Raw genomic sequence first — 18,743 nt, 5'->3', positions numbered from 1 at the left:
AAAATGTGGCGAATTGACATTCCATGAAGTAAGAGATAATTTATTTTACGTTTATTTACATTTCAATATATTTAAAGTAAATGTACGTAGGGTAAAACTATACGATTCATTATTTTACAAAAAACGTTATAGAGTTCTGAAATAAAAATAATGGGGTTTTTTTTCAATCTGATTGTTATTCAAAGCAAAGAGATGAAAAAATAATTGATAAATATTCTATTGTACATTAATTTTTTTTCCTTAAATACCTTTTCCTTTAGGAACATTATATTTACATAATACCAGAAATTCGTTGTGTATTTTATATAAAAAAAAAAAAACGATATTTCGTAAATTTCATAGCTAGATGTTGATGAGACAAATGAAAATAGTAAAAATAAATGTGGCTGTATTAAATATCACCAATTGTTTTATTTTGTTAAAAAAATAACTGTTTTACATCATTGTATAATAGGTACAGTCTTTCAATATTTAGATAAATTCTTAATTGTCAATAATTTCGATGTAATGTTTAAATATGCCACTTTTAACCTCAATGAATTCAATAATTCGCGTTTATTTGATAAAATAATAAAGATATGTATGCATTAGCCACTTATTAGAAGCTATCAGTTGCAAAGCATATATTTCATCAAAGAGGATTATGAAATGGAAGCTATACTGGAACTGGAAACCAACTCCTATTTTGTTGATTTTCTATCATTAGTTTCACCCGAGTGTCGGTAGTTTAAAAGCTTAAAATTGGAATGAATCCAATTCATTGCATAAAAGACTACTTATTATGCAATAATGATTTTTTTTATGCTTTTAGAATATAGTTTAGAAATATTTTCTGAAACTGGTTGCGAAATTCATTCCTCTTTTTTTTTACTTGAAGGCTCGAAATGAGAGCGTGGCAAATTCAACTGCACTTCGTAGTCTGTTTGACTCAAATGTCTTTGATGATTTTTTAATTGATAAATTGTACTTTCAGTTAATTATTAATCAGCTTTATAAAATTTTGAAATAAAAAATAATAAATTTTTTATTTTAGTAATCATTATTCAAAAAGAGGTAAATCCTAGAGTGATATAAACTAAAAATGATAAATATCTTCCGCTGAATAAAAATATCATATATACTTAAATAATTTTTTAAATAAATATTCAATTAAAAATTATCTATGAAAATGAAAATATGAATAATGTGTAATATGTGAATCATAGTGGAAAGAATTCTTAGCCAAAAAAAGTATCAATAGAATATTTAAGGCTTTATAAATTACCCAAATTTTTTATATCAAATTATAACATATATGATAGATTCATATATATGTTACATGAGTCTATTATATAAATATAAATAAATAGTTTATACAAATAAATAATAAAATAAAATAAATAATAAAATAAAATAAATAATAATATAAAATAAATAATAAAATAAAATAAATAAAATAAAATAAATAATAATGAATAAATAATATAATATAATACATGTAAATAAATCATACGAGTCTATCATAAATTAAATAAATTTATAAATTTATTAAGCCTTTTAAAGGGTTAAATAAATTTATAAATTTATTTAACCCTTTAAAGGGCCATTTTTTTCTAGTCATATTATGTTAAAATATTTTTAGACTTGAAATTAGAATATGAAAAGAGATTCATTTAGCTTATTAGATAAATTTAATTTGATTAATTAATTAATTTGGTTCATTAATAATTAAGTAACAAATCAAGACACATCATTTTATCTGAGATAAAGAACTGAAGCATCTAAGTTTCTGACTTACTAAAAAAATTGGTCAGAACTTATGCCAACCTACATAATTTCATACAAAGATTGATAAATTTGATGGGAAGCATACTACCCACGGCCCTAGAAAGGGTTAATTTATAAATTTAACTATCCTAGATTCATTGTACGTGTAGAACGCTGGCTATCTGGTGTTTAATGCATGCCTTAAAAAAGGCATTTTTTTAATAATGTAAATGCTTTTCAAGATTAATTATCGCTATTAATTACCATAAGAAACTAAGCAGACTCATTTTAATCATTTTAAAAACTGATACAAATGATCATGCCTACAAGGGTTAATTTGATCCTCTTTTATTTTGGAGAAATACAAAAATTTTGATTATTGCTTTTAAAATTATTTTTCTACTTGGAAAACATAATTTGCAAAGTTATTTCGGTTCGATAACTGTGTTAGCAGAAGCAAAGATAAGTCTCATAGCATTGCTTTCTGGCATTTAATCAAGCAGCTGAACATATTGCAACTCTTTTTTAAATAGTGCAATTTATTTCCTATGCATTTTCTTTGTTCACAAAATACCAGAATTAACAGTTTTCCTTACATAGTTAAAGATTATGCGGACGGATATAATATCAAATTTTTCAATTTTTTTTTTTCAAACAGTTGTGGAAATTATATTGAATACAATAGAAAAATTTCTGTAGCTGCCACTTAAATAAATATCTCTGATGTATTATTTCATTATATTTAAGGCAATGAAAAAGAAATAAAAGGCACTCGCATATAAAATATTCTTTCGTTTTTCTAATTCAATGCCACGGATAAAAAGATTCGTTGGTTTGAATAATGTATGTAAATTTATTTATCTCCGAGTTTTATTTTGCTTTTCCTTCGTTTTTTTGCCATTTCCCATGACTTTTTATAGAATAATTTTAACAGTATAAAGTTCAGTTTAAAAATAAATCATTCAACTTTAATAGTTATGAAAAATCAATTTATTAAAAATATTTCTTATCAAACGATTAGATATTATTCTTTCAGTTATTTAAATTAATTTCCAATGCTTTTTATTTATAGACATTGCAGAAAATCTATATATGTATATGCGTATTATAAATTTTTTTTCAATGATAATAAAAATTTTCGTAAAATTATTATCTTGGAACTTTCGATGCATGTTTACATTAGAGAAAAGTTTACACTATTATCTTGTTTAGGTTATAAATTTTAATTACAGTAATTAAAAAAGATTTCAAAAAAAGTATTGCTTAAATCCAGAAATTATATATTTTAAATATGGCGCTGGATTTAACATTATTCAAAACAGTTTTAGAATTTTCTTGTGTTTTCTCTAAAAATATTTTCTCTTTCTTTTAGGAAAAATTCTGATAATTTTTTTTATTACCGATAATTATCATTTATTTTCATTGTGACTTGGATATATTTAAAAGTTTTTCTAATTTTTATGTCATAAATAAATTTACTTAAATACAAATCCCTGAAAAATCACTGCGACATAAAATACAGAGTTAAATACATTAATAAAATATAAAGTACATATCTATCACAGTTCCTTAATTGACGGATATATATGTAAATATATTATAGAGAATAGAAAAAAGTGCAATAATAAGAAGTGCCCTTTTAACATACACAAACGTTCGATTCTTACACAGATAGAGAGTATAAACACTACTTTCAAAGATGTCTTCTTTGTTTACGATTCAACAGAAACTGCCCACACTAGAAGGAAAAAAATGTCATAGAAAAAATACGTCAACACAACAAAATATAAAATAAGTTTGGTGTTTATATAAAATAAACACCAAACGATTTTGTAAACTGAACAACAAATAGCCTATGAAACTTCACATTTAAATATTCACTATAAAAGAGAATGGAATGTTGAAATTTCATTCTACATTCTATGTTTTATGAACGATTTCTATTTAATTTTGGAACGGTTTGAAAAAAAAGTTTAATAGAATCAATCGAAACTATGCTACTGTCACATGATAAACGTGATTACAGTCATATCACATATAAAATATATGATGAAATAAGATAAAAATTAAATCTTTATTAGCAATATTTTAAGATTTATGTATAATTTTTAAGATAATAGAGTTCAGTCTATTCTTGGCTCAATTTTGAGATATGATTGTGGTGGAGTATCTAGCACACATGACCTGGGCACAATTACAAAAGGCTGAAAATTGTTAAGAGTTTAAGAAAGCTATTATTATCATTATTATTATTTTTTTTTTTCATTTCGCCTCAATGTTTTTAGAATTTTTTAAAATATAGTTCTAAATAAATCTGGAATAAAAATTAATATATAAACTATTTTTATAACCTGATTTTGGATTCTGTTTAGATTAAATTTAGAAATTTTTTTTTTCAGATTCAAATTTATTTTCGCATTATTCAGAAAAAAAGTTAAAATTTTGTATAGACTCTTCTCCCTAAAAATAATGTAACAAAAATATCTGGTTTCTTTTATTGAAATTAATAAATATATTTTGGTAAAGAAAATTTTAATCCGTGTTATATTTACCTCTCACAAGTTTTTAAAAAATTTTTTTTTTTAAATTTCACACCGGACATGAAAATGTGAAAAGAAGGGGGGAGTTTAAAACCTTCCCAGTTAATATTTGATATTAGTAATTGAAAAAGGAAAATATCACATTCTAAAAAAAGAAAAAATCAAAAGGGATATAAAAAAAAAAGATAAGTATATTTGTTTTACATTTCAAAAACTAAACATTTTTTTGTTTAAAGAATCCAAATCTTGCTTCAGCTCTTTCAAATATCAATCCAGTACTGTAGCAAATATTCTGGAGAACTATCGCCGAGAAATGATATAAAATTCCTCATGTAAGTTTATAAAATATTCCATTTTTTGGATATTTTATAAAATTGCTCAAAGAGAATATTGCAGAAAGAAAAATTTTTTCCATGCCGTGCATGCTTAAAGAGTGATACAAATGTGTTATTAATATTTTTTTTCTCAAAGTATTTTAAGATGCTCTTTGCTGGTTCACAACAGAGAGTAAAAGGGAATCAATTGGATCCTTAAGTCACATGAATCACAAGTCAAATTAATTATAACAATTTAGTTGAATTTTAATTGTAGATTACTTACCAATAATTATTACAATAAGAACGAAACATATGCCGATAAGAATAGCAAGCATCTGGAAAAGAGAAAATGGCAAATAATTAAACCATTGAAAAAACTTGAAAATACAACAAAACAACAAAATTTTATCCTGCATCTTTCTAAAATTCAGATTAAAATACCAAACTGCAAGATCTTACAAACATTTTATGATGCTAAAATAAGGGTAAAAATTTATAAATATATATACTATATAAAATTGAAATATGCATTTATTAGGGTCCTAAAAAATAGAAAGAAAAAAAAATTCTTTTTTTATCCAAATATTTCGGATACTTAATAAACCTCAAAAATCTTGAAACTCTGATATAAATACTCGAGAATAATTCGAGTTTTGTACCTTTATAATGTATTTAATTTTTAAAAGAAATTTTAGGATTTTATTTATATTAGTTTTTGCTTGATTTATTTGTAATATTGTTTCGAGCGCCGAACACTTGTATGATTGCTTTTTAATGTCTTTATTTTTGAAAAATAATTTATTTATTTTTAGGACAATAATAAAATTTATTCAACTCTTTTTTAAACATTTTCATTTTTGTGTTTTTTTAATGTTTAACACATTTATTATTATAAATATAACGAAAATCTAAATCGATTTTTCCCCAATTCAACACCAGATGGCACCTGTAATCGATTGGAGAAATATTAAAAAATATTTTTTCATAAGAATCTCGAAAAAGGTGAGATTTTAGAACGTTAATACATCAATAAAAAATTAATTACAAAATTCCGTTTCCGCAAGTGTGAAACAAATTAAATAAAAGTGTGCGAATTAAATAATTGTGTCATTTTTTTATACACTTCCAAACCTGTTTGGTTTAGATAAAATGTGAAATCTTCTACTGGATTTGATTTATTATATTACTAGCCGCCTTTGGCGACCAGCCGGTTAGCCAGTATTACCGCTCGCTACAATTTTCAATTAAATATTTTAAGTAACTGGTCTCTTAATAGATTCTCAAAGAAAACATTTTTAATCTTCAAATTTTGATAGTCATACCAAACTTATACTGTTGTTTAGATCGTTTTGTTCAATTTACTATATATATTTTGCTAATTTGTTGTCATTTCCGGTAAAACCACTCTAATTTAAAGTGGAAATGATGAAATTTCAATTAATATAAAGATATTTTTAAATAAAACCAAGCTTTTTATTTTATTTATCATCTTTATTGTTATTTATTTATTATTATTATTATCGAATATGAGTATTGCAAGCAGAATTGCTCGGTATTTAAGTCTTACGTGAACTACAAAATATTTTTCATAATTTATGTAATATCTCAAAAAATAATTCAACAAAAATTTCTCAGATTCAGCATAAAATTCAGTTTTTAGTTTTGCTTTGAAAAGGATTGAAATGAAATCAATAATAATATTTTGTTCCAGCCTATAAATATATTTCAAAAATTATGAAGTCTAAATTTAATGCAGTAAGGTATCATATTCTGAGAAATATTCTGGACACAGCAAATTTTAAATAAATGAATGAATGTTTCTATTTTCCACGATCAACTAAGACTGATTTATGAAGTTCTGAATGTTAAAAATTTAGAAAAACTCAACATTTTCATAATCTTAGGCCAATTAATCTTGAGAAACCTGCGCGCTGATTGGCGTATTTTCTTTGAAACGACCAATGGAAAATCTAAAATTATCCTTTTTTTATTGAATAGTGATATTCAAATTTTCTTAAATCAGTCAGTTTAAGCGATTGATTTAGTTGATTGGAAATTAACTCTTTTTATTTCAAATATTAGTGTTTCAAGAACATTTTGTGAATCGTGATTTCCACAGCAGAAGCTTTATGTAAAATCGGAAATTCGTTATTTATTAGAGCATTTATTGAATCAAGTTACATAAAATATAATCCTTTTCCATTTAGACCATTTTAGCAGATCTGTGTCTTACTAAAGGTTTACAAATTAGCTGTGTGGCCCTGATTTGAATGGATATCCTGTTCATATTAAACAAAACTTGCCTTAAAATAAAACTGATTTATTGGATTATTAATATAGAGAGTGTAAAAGATGATAAAGTAATTTTTCTTGAATTTATTTTTTAGAAAAAATAATATTTCATATTTGTTTCATTTCCTACAGACACGTGCCGAAAATTATATTTTTGCAGATTTCATTTCCAAAAAGACTTAATTTATTTTTAATTGGAGTTTTAATCAATGTTATGGTAACACTTTGAAAAAAGCTAATTTTTTAACATGAATGCGAAACGTGCTCGTTCAGCTTAAATTTTATTTTTATTTTGTACGAAATAAATTGTTGAAAAATATAGTTAAAATATTTATTTAAAAATTCATTAAAAATAGAAATTTAATTTTAAGGTTAAAACATTGGTATCATTTAAAAGATAAATTTTTGATCTTTAACTTCATGTAAAAATCTTTTTTGTGCGGTAGTATTTTCGGAAGTTATAGCAGAAAAACGCCAAAATTTAGCTTAATTTTTAAATAAATAAAATTTTAATTAAAAATTCGAAAAAATAACCCCCAGGTGCACATTCCCGGCCACCAAGGTGCCAAATTTGGTAGCTGTAGGTTGAATGGTCTGGCCTGTAGAGCGCCAACACACACACACACACACACATTGAGCTTTATTATAAGTATAGATTATAATTCTTTGAAGCTATATAAAGGATATTGAGGAAAGATCATATAATTCTGAGCCATCGCGAGAAGACAAAATCGATATTTAAATCGGTAACTGTCATTCCAAATGGTCTCGGGTCATAAAAATGGCATAGTGGATTCATTAAAGGAAGAGTGAATTTTAATAATTATTAATAATACTAGTAGTAATATCGTCAAGCCTATCGTTTATTGATTTGTTTTCGCGCAATAGTTTTTCTAAATAAAATGGCGATTTTTGATTCACTAATAATAAACATCTCGATTCTTGATATTTTATTGTGATGTTATCAATATTTTCAACTGAAATATGTTTATTTATAATTTGAAATCAACATATATATTTATTTTTATACTATTTGAAAGCATTTGAATTTGGTCTATTATAAGAATCTTCATGATTTCTGGTTTTATCCTATTTAATACAGAACAGAATAATTGAATTTGTATCTTCACACATACTGAACCATATAGTAAATTCATCACTATTAATCACCTTTAGCGGGCAATTGACTATCTGGGGAGATTGGTTACTTTAATTTTGGATAAATCGTTAGATATAACTTCATATTCAAGATTTTATGAATATTGCCAGGCATTAAATAACTGCCTTACACATTCTCCATTCATTGTGGACATGAAATTTTCTAATGGAGGCTGAGCCCATGATATCAATGCATAAATATGTGGTTCATCTATCTTACAAATTTCGCGGTATTGTAACTTCACTTTTTTGTTGTTTTGTAAACTACATAGATATTAATGGAAAAAAAGGCATGTACTAAGTGTTAAGAACGAAGTGTTAACCACGTGATCTTCCTGGGCGGAGTTAGCTGCCTATCATGTATAATGTGGTCTCCCTGTTGTTGTTTAGTATTTTTTTTTTCCAGTAGAAGCGAACTTGACTCCCGTACTAGGGGGAGTGTCATCTCGGCTCTCTCTCTCCTGAGAAATTTTATGTGTAGTTCCCTAGGCCTACTACACTATGGTGTAATCATGTGCCTTTTGTTGTTGATGTTACCAATAAACCCCATAAAAGACAACATGTGTCTTCAAGTCATTTCACCCAGACCACAATCTTCATTATCGAATAAATTATTGTGTAATCAAGAAAAGCAACGATAATTTATTTTACACTCAGAGCAATGGAAACGGTCTGAACTTCAGGGCAATAATGTAATCTAGTTTGGAAAGTTGGCAAATTTTAAGAAAAAAGAAATTGTCACATTTCGTACAACAATTGAATTGGTACATTAAAAAAACAAATTTTTAAATATTGAAACGGTGTAAAATTCCTTTTTGTGCAATAATATTTTCGGAAGTTATTGCGGGAAAAGCCAACTTACTCTGCTTTGTTTTAAATCAATTAAAAATCTAATTAAGATGCCAAAAAAGTGTTTCGAGATGCACATTCCACCTTTCAAGATATATATGTATCAAATTTGGTAGCTGTAGGTTAAATGGTTTCACCTGTAGACAGTCAACACACACACACACACACACACACACACACACACACACACACACACACACACACACACACACACACACACACACACACTTTTAAAAATGATTTTAAAAATTTTTTAAAAATGTCTTTTTAACTATTCCAATTTAATTGCCATAAAGTTGTTTTTCTGAATTTTGACATTTTTTTTTAAAAAAATATTTCTTTATATAATTTCTATAAACAGTGTTCACTTTTGCAAAAAAAATTCAAATAATTTCCATTGTTCCATCAAATATTTAATCGCGGAATGTTCTTCCATTATTAAAAACTATGGAAGAAAGATTTTGTTTGTTATTTCCTCTGTTTAAATGTAGAGCAAGAAAGTGAAACTACATTTACGCAAAAAAACAATTACCCCTGCATTTAAAATAGATTAACCGGATAGATATAAATCATGGGACTTGATTCCACATGGAAGGTTCATGTATACAATAAACAGAGCAGGTGTACGGATATTAAAATAATACGCCCTTTAATCTCTGTCATAAAAAATCTTTAATCTCTGCTTTGTGGAGAGAATCACAAACACTAAATGATGCCATAAGAGATTAATTGAAATGATACACAATCAATATTCCTTGTAAATCAAACTGGTTGTCAAAAGCTGCTAATATCTAATAACTGTAAATTTAAATCGATATTCTAAACTATAATATCTGCAAACTCAGAACTTCATTACATTAAAATACAAATATTTTAAAGCCATACTTTACAGTTTTTCCACCAATATTTACGTCTCAATTTTCCTGTTTGTTTGCCAAATTCTGATGCTTCATCTTTCAGCGCATCTATAAGAAGGAAAAAAATTCAAGTTATTTTTCACAAAAGTAAGTATTTTATTCAGTTTACATTGCATGTAATATGTTTAAAATTTGGTTGCCTTTTTTAATCAGCCTCATAAGCAAAACTTGCTTATGATGTTTTACGAGGAAACCTAAATGAGAAAAAAAAAAAAAAAACATAGAATATTTTTCTACCGATACTAAATTTTATTAAGTATATTAATAAGATTTTTGGTCTGCCTAACTTCTATAGAAACATAATTTTTCGCCTAATTGCCCATCACATTTTTAAAAAAAAATAATTACAATGAATAAAATCCAGTAAAAAAAAGTCATCTATATATGATTATAAAAATTTAAGAAATATACTCATGCACATAAATTAGAAATCATGAAAGTTTTGAATGCATTAATCCGAAAAAAACAAGGTAGAATGAAAAAAAGGAATTTCTTCTTTCATTTCTTTTATTTTAAAAGCAATGCAAAAATAACTTATAATTAATTTTTCTTTTAACTTTGAATAAACGTTGAAGAACATTTAACATTTTGTAAAAGCATTTTCCAATCAAGCTTCTTTTTAAATTTACGCCTAAGTTATTCTTTTGAAAAGTATTAGTATTAAAATTCTATTTAGATATTGTTCGTATTTTATAGTATAGTAAATTCGTATTTTATATTTTTAAACTAAAATTTAATGATGAAAATGGAAGTAATATCTTTCACAACTGCGAACAGCAGAAAGATTTCAGACACGGAAAATAAATATTTTAATTTTTGATTAGTTGTTTGATGAATTTTATAACAGTCATTTCCAGTTTAAACAGGGGAAAAAAATCCATCATCAATTATGAACATTTAATTCTATCTAATAAATAGCTTTTTTAAATATTTATGTTTTAGACATTATATTAAAAAAAAATTCTGTTCTTGAATCAAGCAGACGAAAAAGAAAAAAAAAATGAATAATATAATAAACTGAAATCCTAATTCCAGACTCTTTTCAAATAATGGTTACTATCGAATGTTTAAAAAATTCCAAATGCAAAAGATACGAAAAAAATATGTTAAAAGTACATTGTGCAAAAGATCTTTAAAAAAGAACAGAAAATTTTTCAGTATTTTTTTTTTTTACTAAAAAGGCTTTTTTTAAATTGCATTTTTATTTATTTATTTTTTTTTTATTCGCTATGTAAATTTCTAAATTTTAGATAACCATTTGTAAATAAATATATTTTTTTCAGTTCTTACAATAAGCAATTTTTACCTGCTCTTTCGTCTAGGTTTGATAATTTTTCATCTCTTTGTAAAATGTATTCAAAATTTTTCTGTAAGATGCCAGTAACCTATAAAAAAAGAAATTTTTAAATGAAAAATTATCATTATTAAAAATTATTTGGAAAAATTAATATGATTTTACAATTCTAATGTTTTTTCTTTCAAATGTCGTTAGTATTATTTTTTTAACATGTTTTAAAATGTGTTAAAAATAAACACGCCAATATATTTACATAAACATTTCAAAACTTTTTTGTTCAGCTTTAATTTCTTCTTTTTTTAAAAAAAAATATAACCGTGTATATAACCGTAACAGATTAATCTTCAGGTATCTTGATTTTTAAAAATATTATTAAATAAAATGAGACTGTTTAAAAATTAAATGAAAAATAATTTTATAATGAAACTTTAAAATTATTTTAATATAAAGATGAGATTTACAGTGTACAAAATTTTTTCATTCTAAAACTTTTATTTGTAATTATATAATTGAAGCATTGAGTAAAAAAGAATTTAATCATGCAACTTTATATTTCCATATAACATCTTTATAAATATTTTCTTCTTGCATTGAAAATAGTAAATATTCATTTCTGTTTTTACACTTTTCTAACAGATATTTAGTGTCCAGGGTCTTTATGATATGAATATCTACTAAAAACACAGGTAAAAGACCTGTATCTATAAGCAGGCAACAACCACCATCATCAAATGAAAAATGAACAAATAACTTTAATTTTATACAGTTTCTGTTGACTTTAGATAACCTTCTTTCCGTTTGTCTTCTCTTATTTCTAAATAAAAATATTCAAAGATTTACATTTATTTCAATCGTCAATTTCTTTAACCGACCTATTAAATTATTTTAAATAAACTACAATATTCTGTTGAATGTGTTTTTACTTATTTTCTTATAATGTTAGTCTGCGTATAGCTTAAATAAATAGCTGTTTCATAACTTAAATAATTGGCTTTTTGTATAAAAATATCTTTTTATATATGCCGAGTAGAATAGTGAATAAATAAATTTATAGTATATTTATTCCTATTTTGGGACATAGTTAATCATAATTAATGATATTGTTGTTTACTAAAACGAATTTTCTCTAAACTTTTCTGTTTATGAATTCAGTAAAAAGCTTATTTGGTTTTCTTTTTTTTTTCAGTTTATTTGAAACTAATTTTAAAATCTTACTTCTTCTATTTGAGCTTTTGTTTCTTGCATTCTCTTTTGGGCAACTTTCTTTTGAGGATTCTCCTCTTGTTGTGGTTGGACTGGAGCACTGCCCTGCTCCATTTCTCCGTAAGCATCTGTGCCAGACCTAATATGTTTGAAATAAAATAATGATAATAAAACATTTTTCAAAAATAATTTACTTTTACGAATTGCCAAATAAAATGATTTGTTTTTGCAAATAAGGAAAGAAATTTATTTTTATATAAAAATCGTTTGCATATCAGGAAAGAAATTTATTTTTTATGTAAAAATCGTTTGTATATCAGTAAAGAAATTTATTTTTATGTAAAAATTGTTTAATAAATAACATGCTTTATACATGTGTTTAAATAAATTGTATTTGTAGTTGTTTCATTTATACAATGGGAGGAATTAAGATAATTAATCTTGAAAAATTAAAGCATTATAATTTCATTTTAATCTAGTTAATTTAATCTTAAAAAGTTTATAAATTTTGGCTTAAAGCTAATATTAGTCTAAAGCTTATCGAACAGCGATTCATAATTTATCACTATAATTTTTGTCTTTGTTTTTAATGAATTTTGGAAAATTTTATAAAGGAATAATAAAATTATTTTCTCATTCTTTAATTTAAGTTTGCAGAAGAAATTTATTTCAATATAAAAATTTTAATTAAAATTAATATCTTCTAATTAATTAGTTTTCATTAAAAATTAAATAATAAAAGCTTCTAAATTGTTTTCTGTTCATAAATTTCAGCATTCTTTACAAAAATTTGAATGGATTTGGCAAATTTTTTATAAAAAAAGATAATGTACTGTAAAGTGGAAGTAATCCTTTCTTCAAAATTTTCACATGTGAAAGAGGTTTTTTTATTTAAAAAAAAGTGATTATTGATGAAATAAAACAGAAATTATCGTTAATTAGATTGGAAATTTAATTTCGAGTTAATTTTAATCAGAATTTTGTGTTTACTTTCAGTGCTTAAATATGTAGCATAAGAAATTATTTTATGTTAATTTCTTTATTTATTATTAAACTGCGGAATTTTTTTTTATTAAATGAAGCTATTTTATACTCTTTCTATAAAATTATATTTAAAAAAAGATAGTGATTTAGTTATAAATATTATCCGTTAATTAGATCGTTACATTATTGTTAATTTTTCAATTAACTGAAAATTGCAGGCCTTTTTTAAGGGCCATTGTAACATTATAGAACGCCGTCAATGAAAATAACAATTTTATTCAATTTTATTAATCTTCTTGCATATTAATTTCTCTTGCATATAATTTAGTGTTCATAATTCTCTCAACAAAGTATTTCTAAGACGAAATAATGAAAGAGATTGAAGGCGTGTTATTTTAAAAGTCTTACACCTATTTTGTTTATTTTATGGGACTTTCCAAATAAAATGAAATTCTATGATATCGCAATATCATAGAAATGTAGCTGTTCAAATTATTTTTAATTGTTTGTATTCTAAATAACAATGAAAAAAATTGTTGAAAATAATGCAAAAATTATTTTTAAATAATTGGAAGTTTTCAGAAATAAATTGAAAGAAAACTAAAAAGACTTTATGAGAAAAATTATTTTAATTTTTTAAAAAATGTAAAAATTATTTTTATACTACAATCTTACCTGAAATTTTAGCAGAAAAAAGGCTAAAAGTTCGCTTAATTTATATTAATTAATTTTTTTTAAAGTTGTTCCAAAGTACATATTCATACCCACTGAATTCTATAGTTCTTTGCCCACTAATCTGTCCTTTTCAACAATTATTAATTTCACTAACAGAAATAATTGTTTAGTAATATTTGTTCTGAACAATTAACATTTGCATAGAATATATTAAAAGATAATGCTAATAACTAATATTATTATTAATATTTTAAATTCATTTCACACTATCTATTGGCTTCCCTGTAAGAGGAACATTGTCTTAAGTTATTGTTAATATAACAGCATAAATTATGTGGTAATTTGAGGAAATTTTTAGAAGTTAGAAAAACTTTTAGTTTACTGAAAGCTTACCTAATTCAGTTAGTTTTATTTATATTTTATTGTAATCTTGTATCAGTTATAAAATATTAAGAGTTTTTTTATATAGAAATACTAAACATTCTTTATAACATATATATCGATATATATAGCAAGTCGATATGCAGTAAGTGATATTAGAATGTATAGCCCCGATATAATAAAAATATTGGTTTAATTAATAATTAGAACATGTAAAAAACATTATTAACAGACAGTAATACATTTTTTAAAATTTTTTTAATTTCACCATTTTTTTTATGTGTTTGTGAAAGGATTTATTACTTTAAACTAAATTCACTTCAAACTAAGTAAATTAATGAGAGTTTCATATTTTTTAAATATTTATTTTGAAATATATTCTTAAGACTTCTGATGAGTTATGTCCTTCGCTTTCTCATGTACTATATGTGCTACAATGAATGTATTACTACGTATTTGTACTATATAACAAAGTGTGGTGAAAAAGGGTTTTGTATATTTACTCAACGACCTAATGTATCAATTCAGAAATTAGGATATTGTTTTTCCCCAGAAAAAAACTATTTTCCAATTTCGTAATTTTGATTGTCTTTAGCGATAAATTTAAAGTCGGAAAAATGTCATATCGTTTTTAAAATAAAAGAAAAAAATATTTTTAATTTAGATTAGTAATAATGATAATTTAGTTAGAATTTTGTGCTTCTTTTCTCCGATGCTCACAATTTAAAGAAACATTAAAAATAATATTATCATGCAGTGCAAAATTATTTTATTGTCCAGTCTGTAATTTTGCACAAATAGTTGGCATTTTTTTTTTTTTTTTTTTTTTTTTTGGCATTTTGTTGGCATGATCAGATACCGCGCAGGCATGTGAGGAAAAAAAGTGACAATGTTCATATTTCTTTGGGTGCGAATGGATATATATATATAAATAAGAGATATAGATAAATAGATAAAAATATATAGCAGTTAAAAATTCTTAAAATAGCATTCACCATGAATATTAACGCGTATGTAACAAATATCATTATATAAATATGAACATTTTAAAATAATCTTTTTATGATGAAAAATATCTCTTTCCGTTTGTAAATTTGGTCCAAAAATTCATATCGATCTATAATTTTTGTAAAAAACGGAAATGCTACATTTTATCCAACCTCTACCTTATTATGTGTTTAAGTTACTGTGTGAATGTAAAGGAAATTTGGATATAATTGAATTTCATATTTCGAACTTTTTATGGTTTTAGATTACCGAATTTGTAAATATCTTCTTTTTATATACTTTGGACAGATGAGAACACAAGAACAATGCTACTCCAAAAATTACTTAAAGCTTTAAATATTCAAAATTTATTTAAATAATCAAGGTCATATTTTTTGGAAATTATAAGAGCATAAAAAAAGGCAAATATAAAAATTACTTAAATATATAAGTTATTTATTAGACGGTCATAGAAGTGAGAAAATTTATAATATGAATCAGAGAAAAAAACTGCATCTAAGATTACTATTCATGCTAAATTTATTTAAAAAAAATAAACTCTTTTCCTTAGTCAGAGCTAACATATGAAAGAATCCTATTTATATGCTTCTTCACCATTTTGCCAGACGATTTATTGAAACTTTTTGATAAACGAATTTGTATATAATCTAGCCTGAATGAATCGAACTCAGTTATATAAAAATTTACCTATTCTTGTTGCATTGTTTAATTAAATTTTAAATAAAAATGCATTTAGTGCCTTTTTTTAAAAAAATTTCCATCATTTTATTTTGAAAAAAGGCATGTATTAAATTTTAATTGAAAAAGAGAAGACAAAAATTAAAGCAGTGGTTAAATATTATCTAAACATTAAAAATATTTAGAATGATGGAATAAATATAATATATTTCTGAACACATTTGGAACATTTATGATGAAGAATTACATAATAAATTCCAAATCTACAAGCTAATAAAAACTTTCGAGCTATCAAACTCTGCAGATCCTTGAGAGAAATAAAAGATTCTTATCAATATGCTTTTAGGTACAATTAATACTATATATTTCCTATTGGTGACAATAGAGTCAATTCACATGACATCAAGTCATATGGCAAATGTCTTTTCTAGTACCATCTTAGTTAACATTAGAACATGTTTTAACATCTTGACTTTTGCTCTGCAAAAAGCGAACTAGAAACTAGAACTAGGAAAGCATATTTGATAGGTGACAGCTTCAACTCGCCTGACTCTATCTCTTCCATATAAACAAAGAGTATTTAATTTGTTAATAAACTATGTTTTTTTAATCAAATGCTTATAATATTTTTAAGCATTAAACCAAATGAACTTCACATTTAATTAATTAATTTATTATTCTGAATAATTTGCTTACATTTTTAAATAGTTTCTTTAAATTCATTTTCAAAGATTTGTTTTATGCCTAATGTATTTAATTAATATCTGTTATTTATATTTAAAATTATTGTGTTTGCTATAATAGCTTATAATAAAAATAAATGATAGGGTTGCTTTTATTCACTGTTTAAAATATTATGATTTTATTTTATAAATTAAATTGATTTGTTACTTTTACATATTTAATAAATTTACTTTAAAAATCCTTCAATATATTTCATTATAATTTCCCCCTCTAATGAATTTTCATTTATTCCAAATTTTTATATAAAGTAATTTATTAGAAAAAAAAGTGGTATAAAATTTAAAAAAATTGCTTTTTAATGATATATATTTGGATGAAATGTAGTATCATAATAAATGTACTTGAATAAATGCTTTACAAAATTAAATTTTACAAAATAAGATTTGTAATTTCTTCTTAATAATATTTATTTATATTAATTTTAATATCATATATAAAATTAATATAAATATATTAATTTTATATATGAATTAAATTATTTACAAAAAATTATTTATTTACTTAGTAAATTATTTACAAAATTCAAATTTTCTTCCATTCCAATTTCACCAATATACAGCATTTTATTTTTTTATGATTTTTTTAATCGATTTAAAATTCAAATTTATGATTCAACATGTTTATAAAGGAATCTTTTTTTAAAAAAGAAAACGTAAAAGTTTTTCTGTCATAAATAATTTCTCTATATCTAACAAGATTTATAACAATAAAAACAATCTAACAATAATAAGCTTAAAGTAGTCGAAAAATAAATTCCGAATCACCAAGATTGTCTCTAGAAGGGCAATGTAAGGGACTAAGTCGAGGCCTAAAGGTCGCAGGTGAGAATAGCTATTATTTAGGAAAGTCGATGAAATTCATCTGCCGCTCTTTATGTTTTCATAATACAATGAGTAGAATTGACTCTTTTAGTCTTTCAGTATTGAAATTACAATTCTGATGTAAATAAAAAAAAATATGCACATGGAATCATATTAGCGAATTGAATTTGCATTGATTGTATAATAGGAACTTTTATGTATTCTACGTTAAAATATAAATAATTTTGAACATAATGAATTTTACAAGGAGTAAAAATAGGGATTTAAAGAACTATGATACAGTAGAACATTTCTTTCACTAAGCTAAACATGTGTGAAATCAGCCACGTAAAAAAAATTATAGAAAGATATAAACAAAACTTAAATAAAAATAGAAGTTTGAACAATCCATAATATTAGTAAATAAAATCAGCATTTCATTTTTACATTCAATTTAAATTTAACACATGCAAAAAAACTATCAATAATAATTTTTATTCAAAATAATGCGCATGTCTGTTAGATATTAAAAACTACAAATTCTCAAACAAAACAAACTGTATGAAAATATCAACTAAACACAAATCATACTAAAACAAATTCACAAAAATTAATCGATTTTTTTCCCTCCAAATAGTTAGCAATTTATGGCATATTTCCAGTAGGAACTCCGTTTTAAATCAAAGATATCGCCAGCCATCTGTTACCGTTTAAAAGTCAGGAAAATTCATGCCCTAAGAGATTATGCACTTCGGCCAGCCTGTTAGGTTCACACAGTTTTAGAATCGATCCAAATTACGCCGGTTCCACGTTTTCTCGTTCCAAGAGACTCATTTAGCGAAAGAGATATTCATGCGAGTACAATACAAAGAGAGGGGGTGGACTACTTACATCTTTGAGAGAAGTTCTTCCTTTCAGAGAATATTATGAGAATCGTCTGATGAAACCCCTTGAGGGTAGTAAAGGGTGGACAGTGACTTTGGGTGGATTTCCAGAGAGGTGAGGGAAGGAGCGGTATGGGAGGTTCGAGGCAGAGTGCATGCGCGTTTCCATCAATCCTTCTGGCGGGGAAGCTTTTCGATTTCCAGGGAGTTTTAGATGTTTAGATGGGTATTTTATGTGGAAATAAGTTATTAGAAACTCGAGATTCATGG

The 18,743-nt window shown here is 24.6% G+C and overlaps 1 protein-coding gene across 1 annotated transcript; it reads right to left on the bottom strand.

The window, feature by feature from the left end:
- Positions 1-3,100: 3,100 nt before the first annotated feature.
- Positions 3,101-18,568, bottom strand: LOC129981836 (vesicle-associated membrane protein 3-like). The gene is made up of 6 exons (XM_056092859.1): positions 18,481-18,568; positions 12,332-12,458; positions 11,126-11,204; positions 9,788-9,867; positions 4,887-4,938; positions 3,101-3,484 (listed from the first exon to the last, which is right to left on the bottom strand). Coding segments are annotated over exons 1-6 (366 nt in total). The 5' UTR covers positions 18,483-18,568; the 3' UTR covers positions 3,101-3,458.
- Between the last annotated feature and the right edge of the window lie 175 nt (positions 18,569-18,743).

The sequence above is a fragment of the Argiope bruennichi genome, chromosome 8 (assembly GCF_947563725.1).
Source record: "Argiope bruennichi chromosome 8, qqArgBrue1.1, whole genome shotgun sequence".
Classification (NCBI taxonomy): Eukaryota; Metazoa; Arthropoda; class Arachnida; order Araneae; family Araneidae; genus Argiope; species Argiope bruennichi.
This window is presented reverse-complemented; position numbering and strand designations above follow the sequence as displayed.

Bases quoted from the DNA above. Each gene is read 5' to 3' on its own strand.
- LOC129981836 (XM_056092859.1), bottom strand. The intron at 9,868-11,125 runs GTAAAAATTGCT...TCCTTCTTATAG, and splicing joins AAACCTAGACGAAAGAGCAG to ATGCGCTGAAAGATGAAGCA. The intron at 4,939-9,787 runs GTATGGCTTTAA...TCTCTTTTCCAG, and splicing joins ATTGGTGGAAAAACTGTAAA to ATGCTTGCTATTCTTATCGG.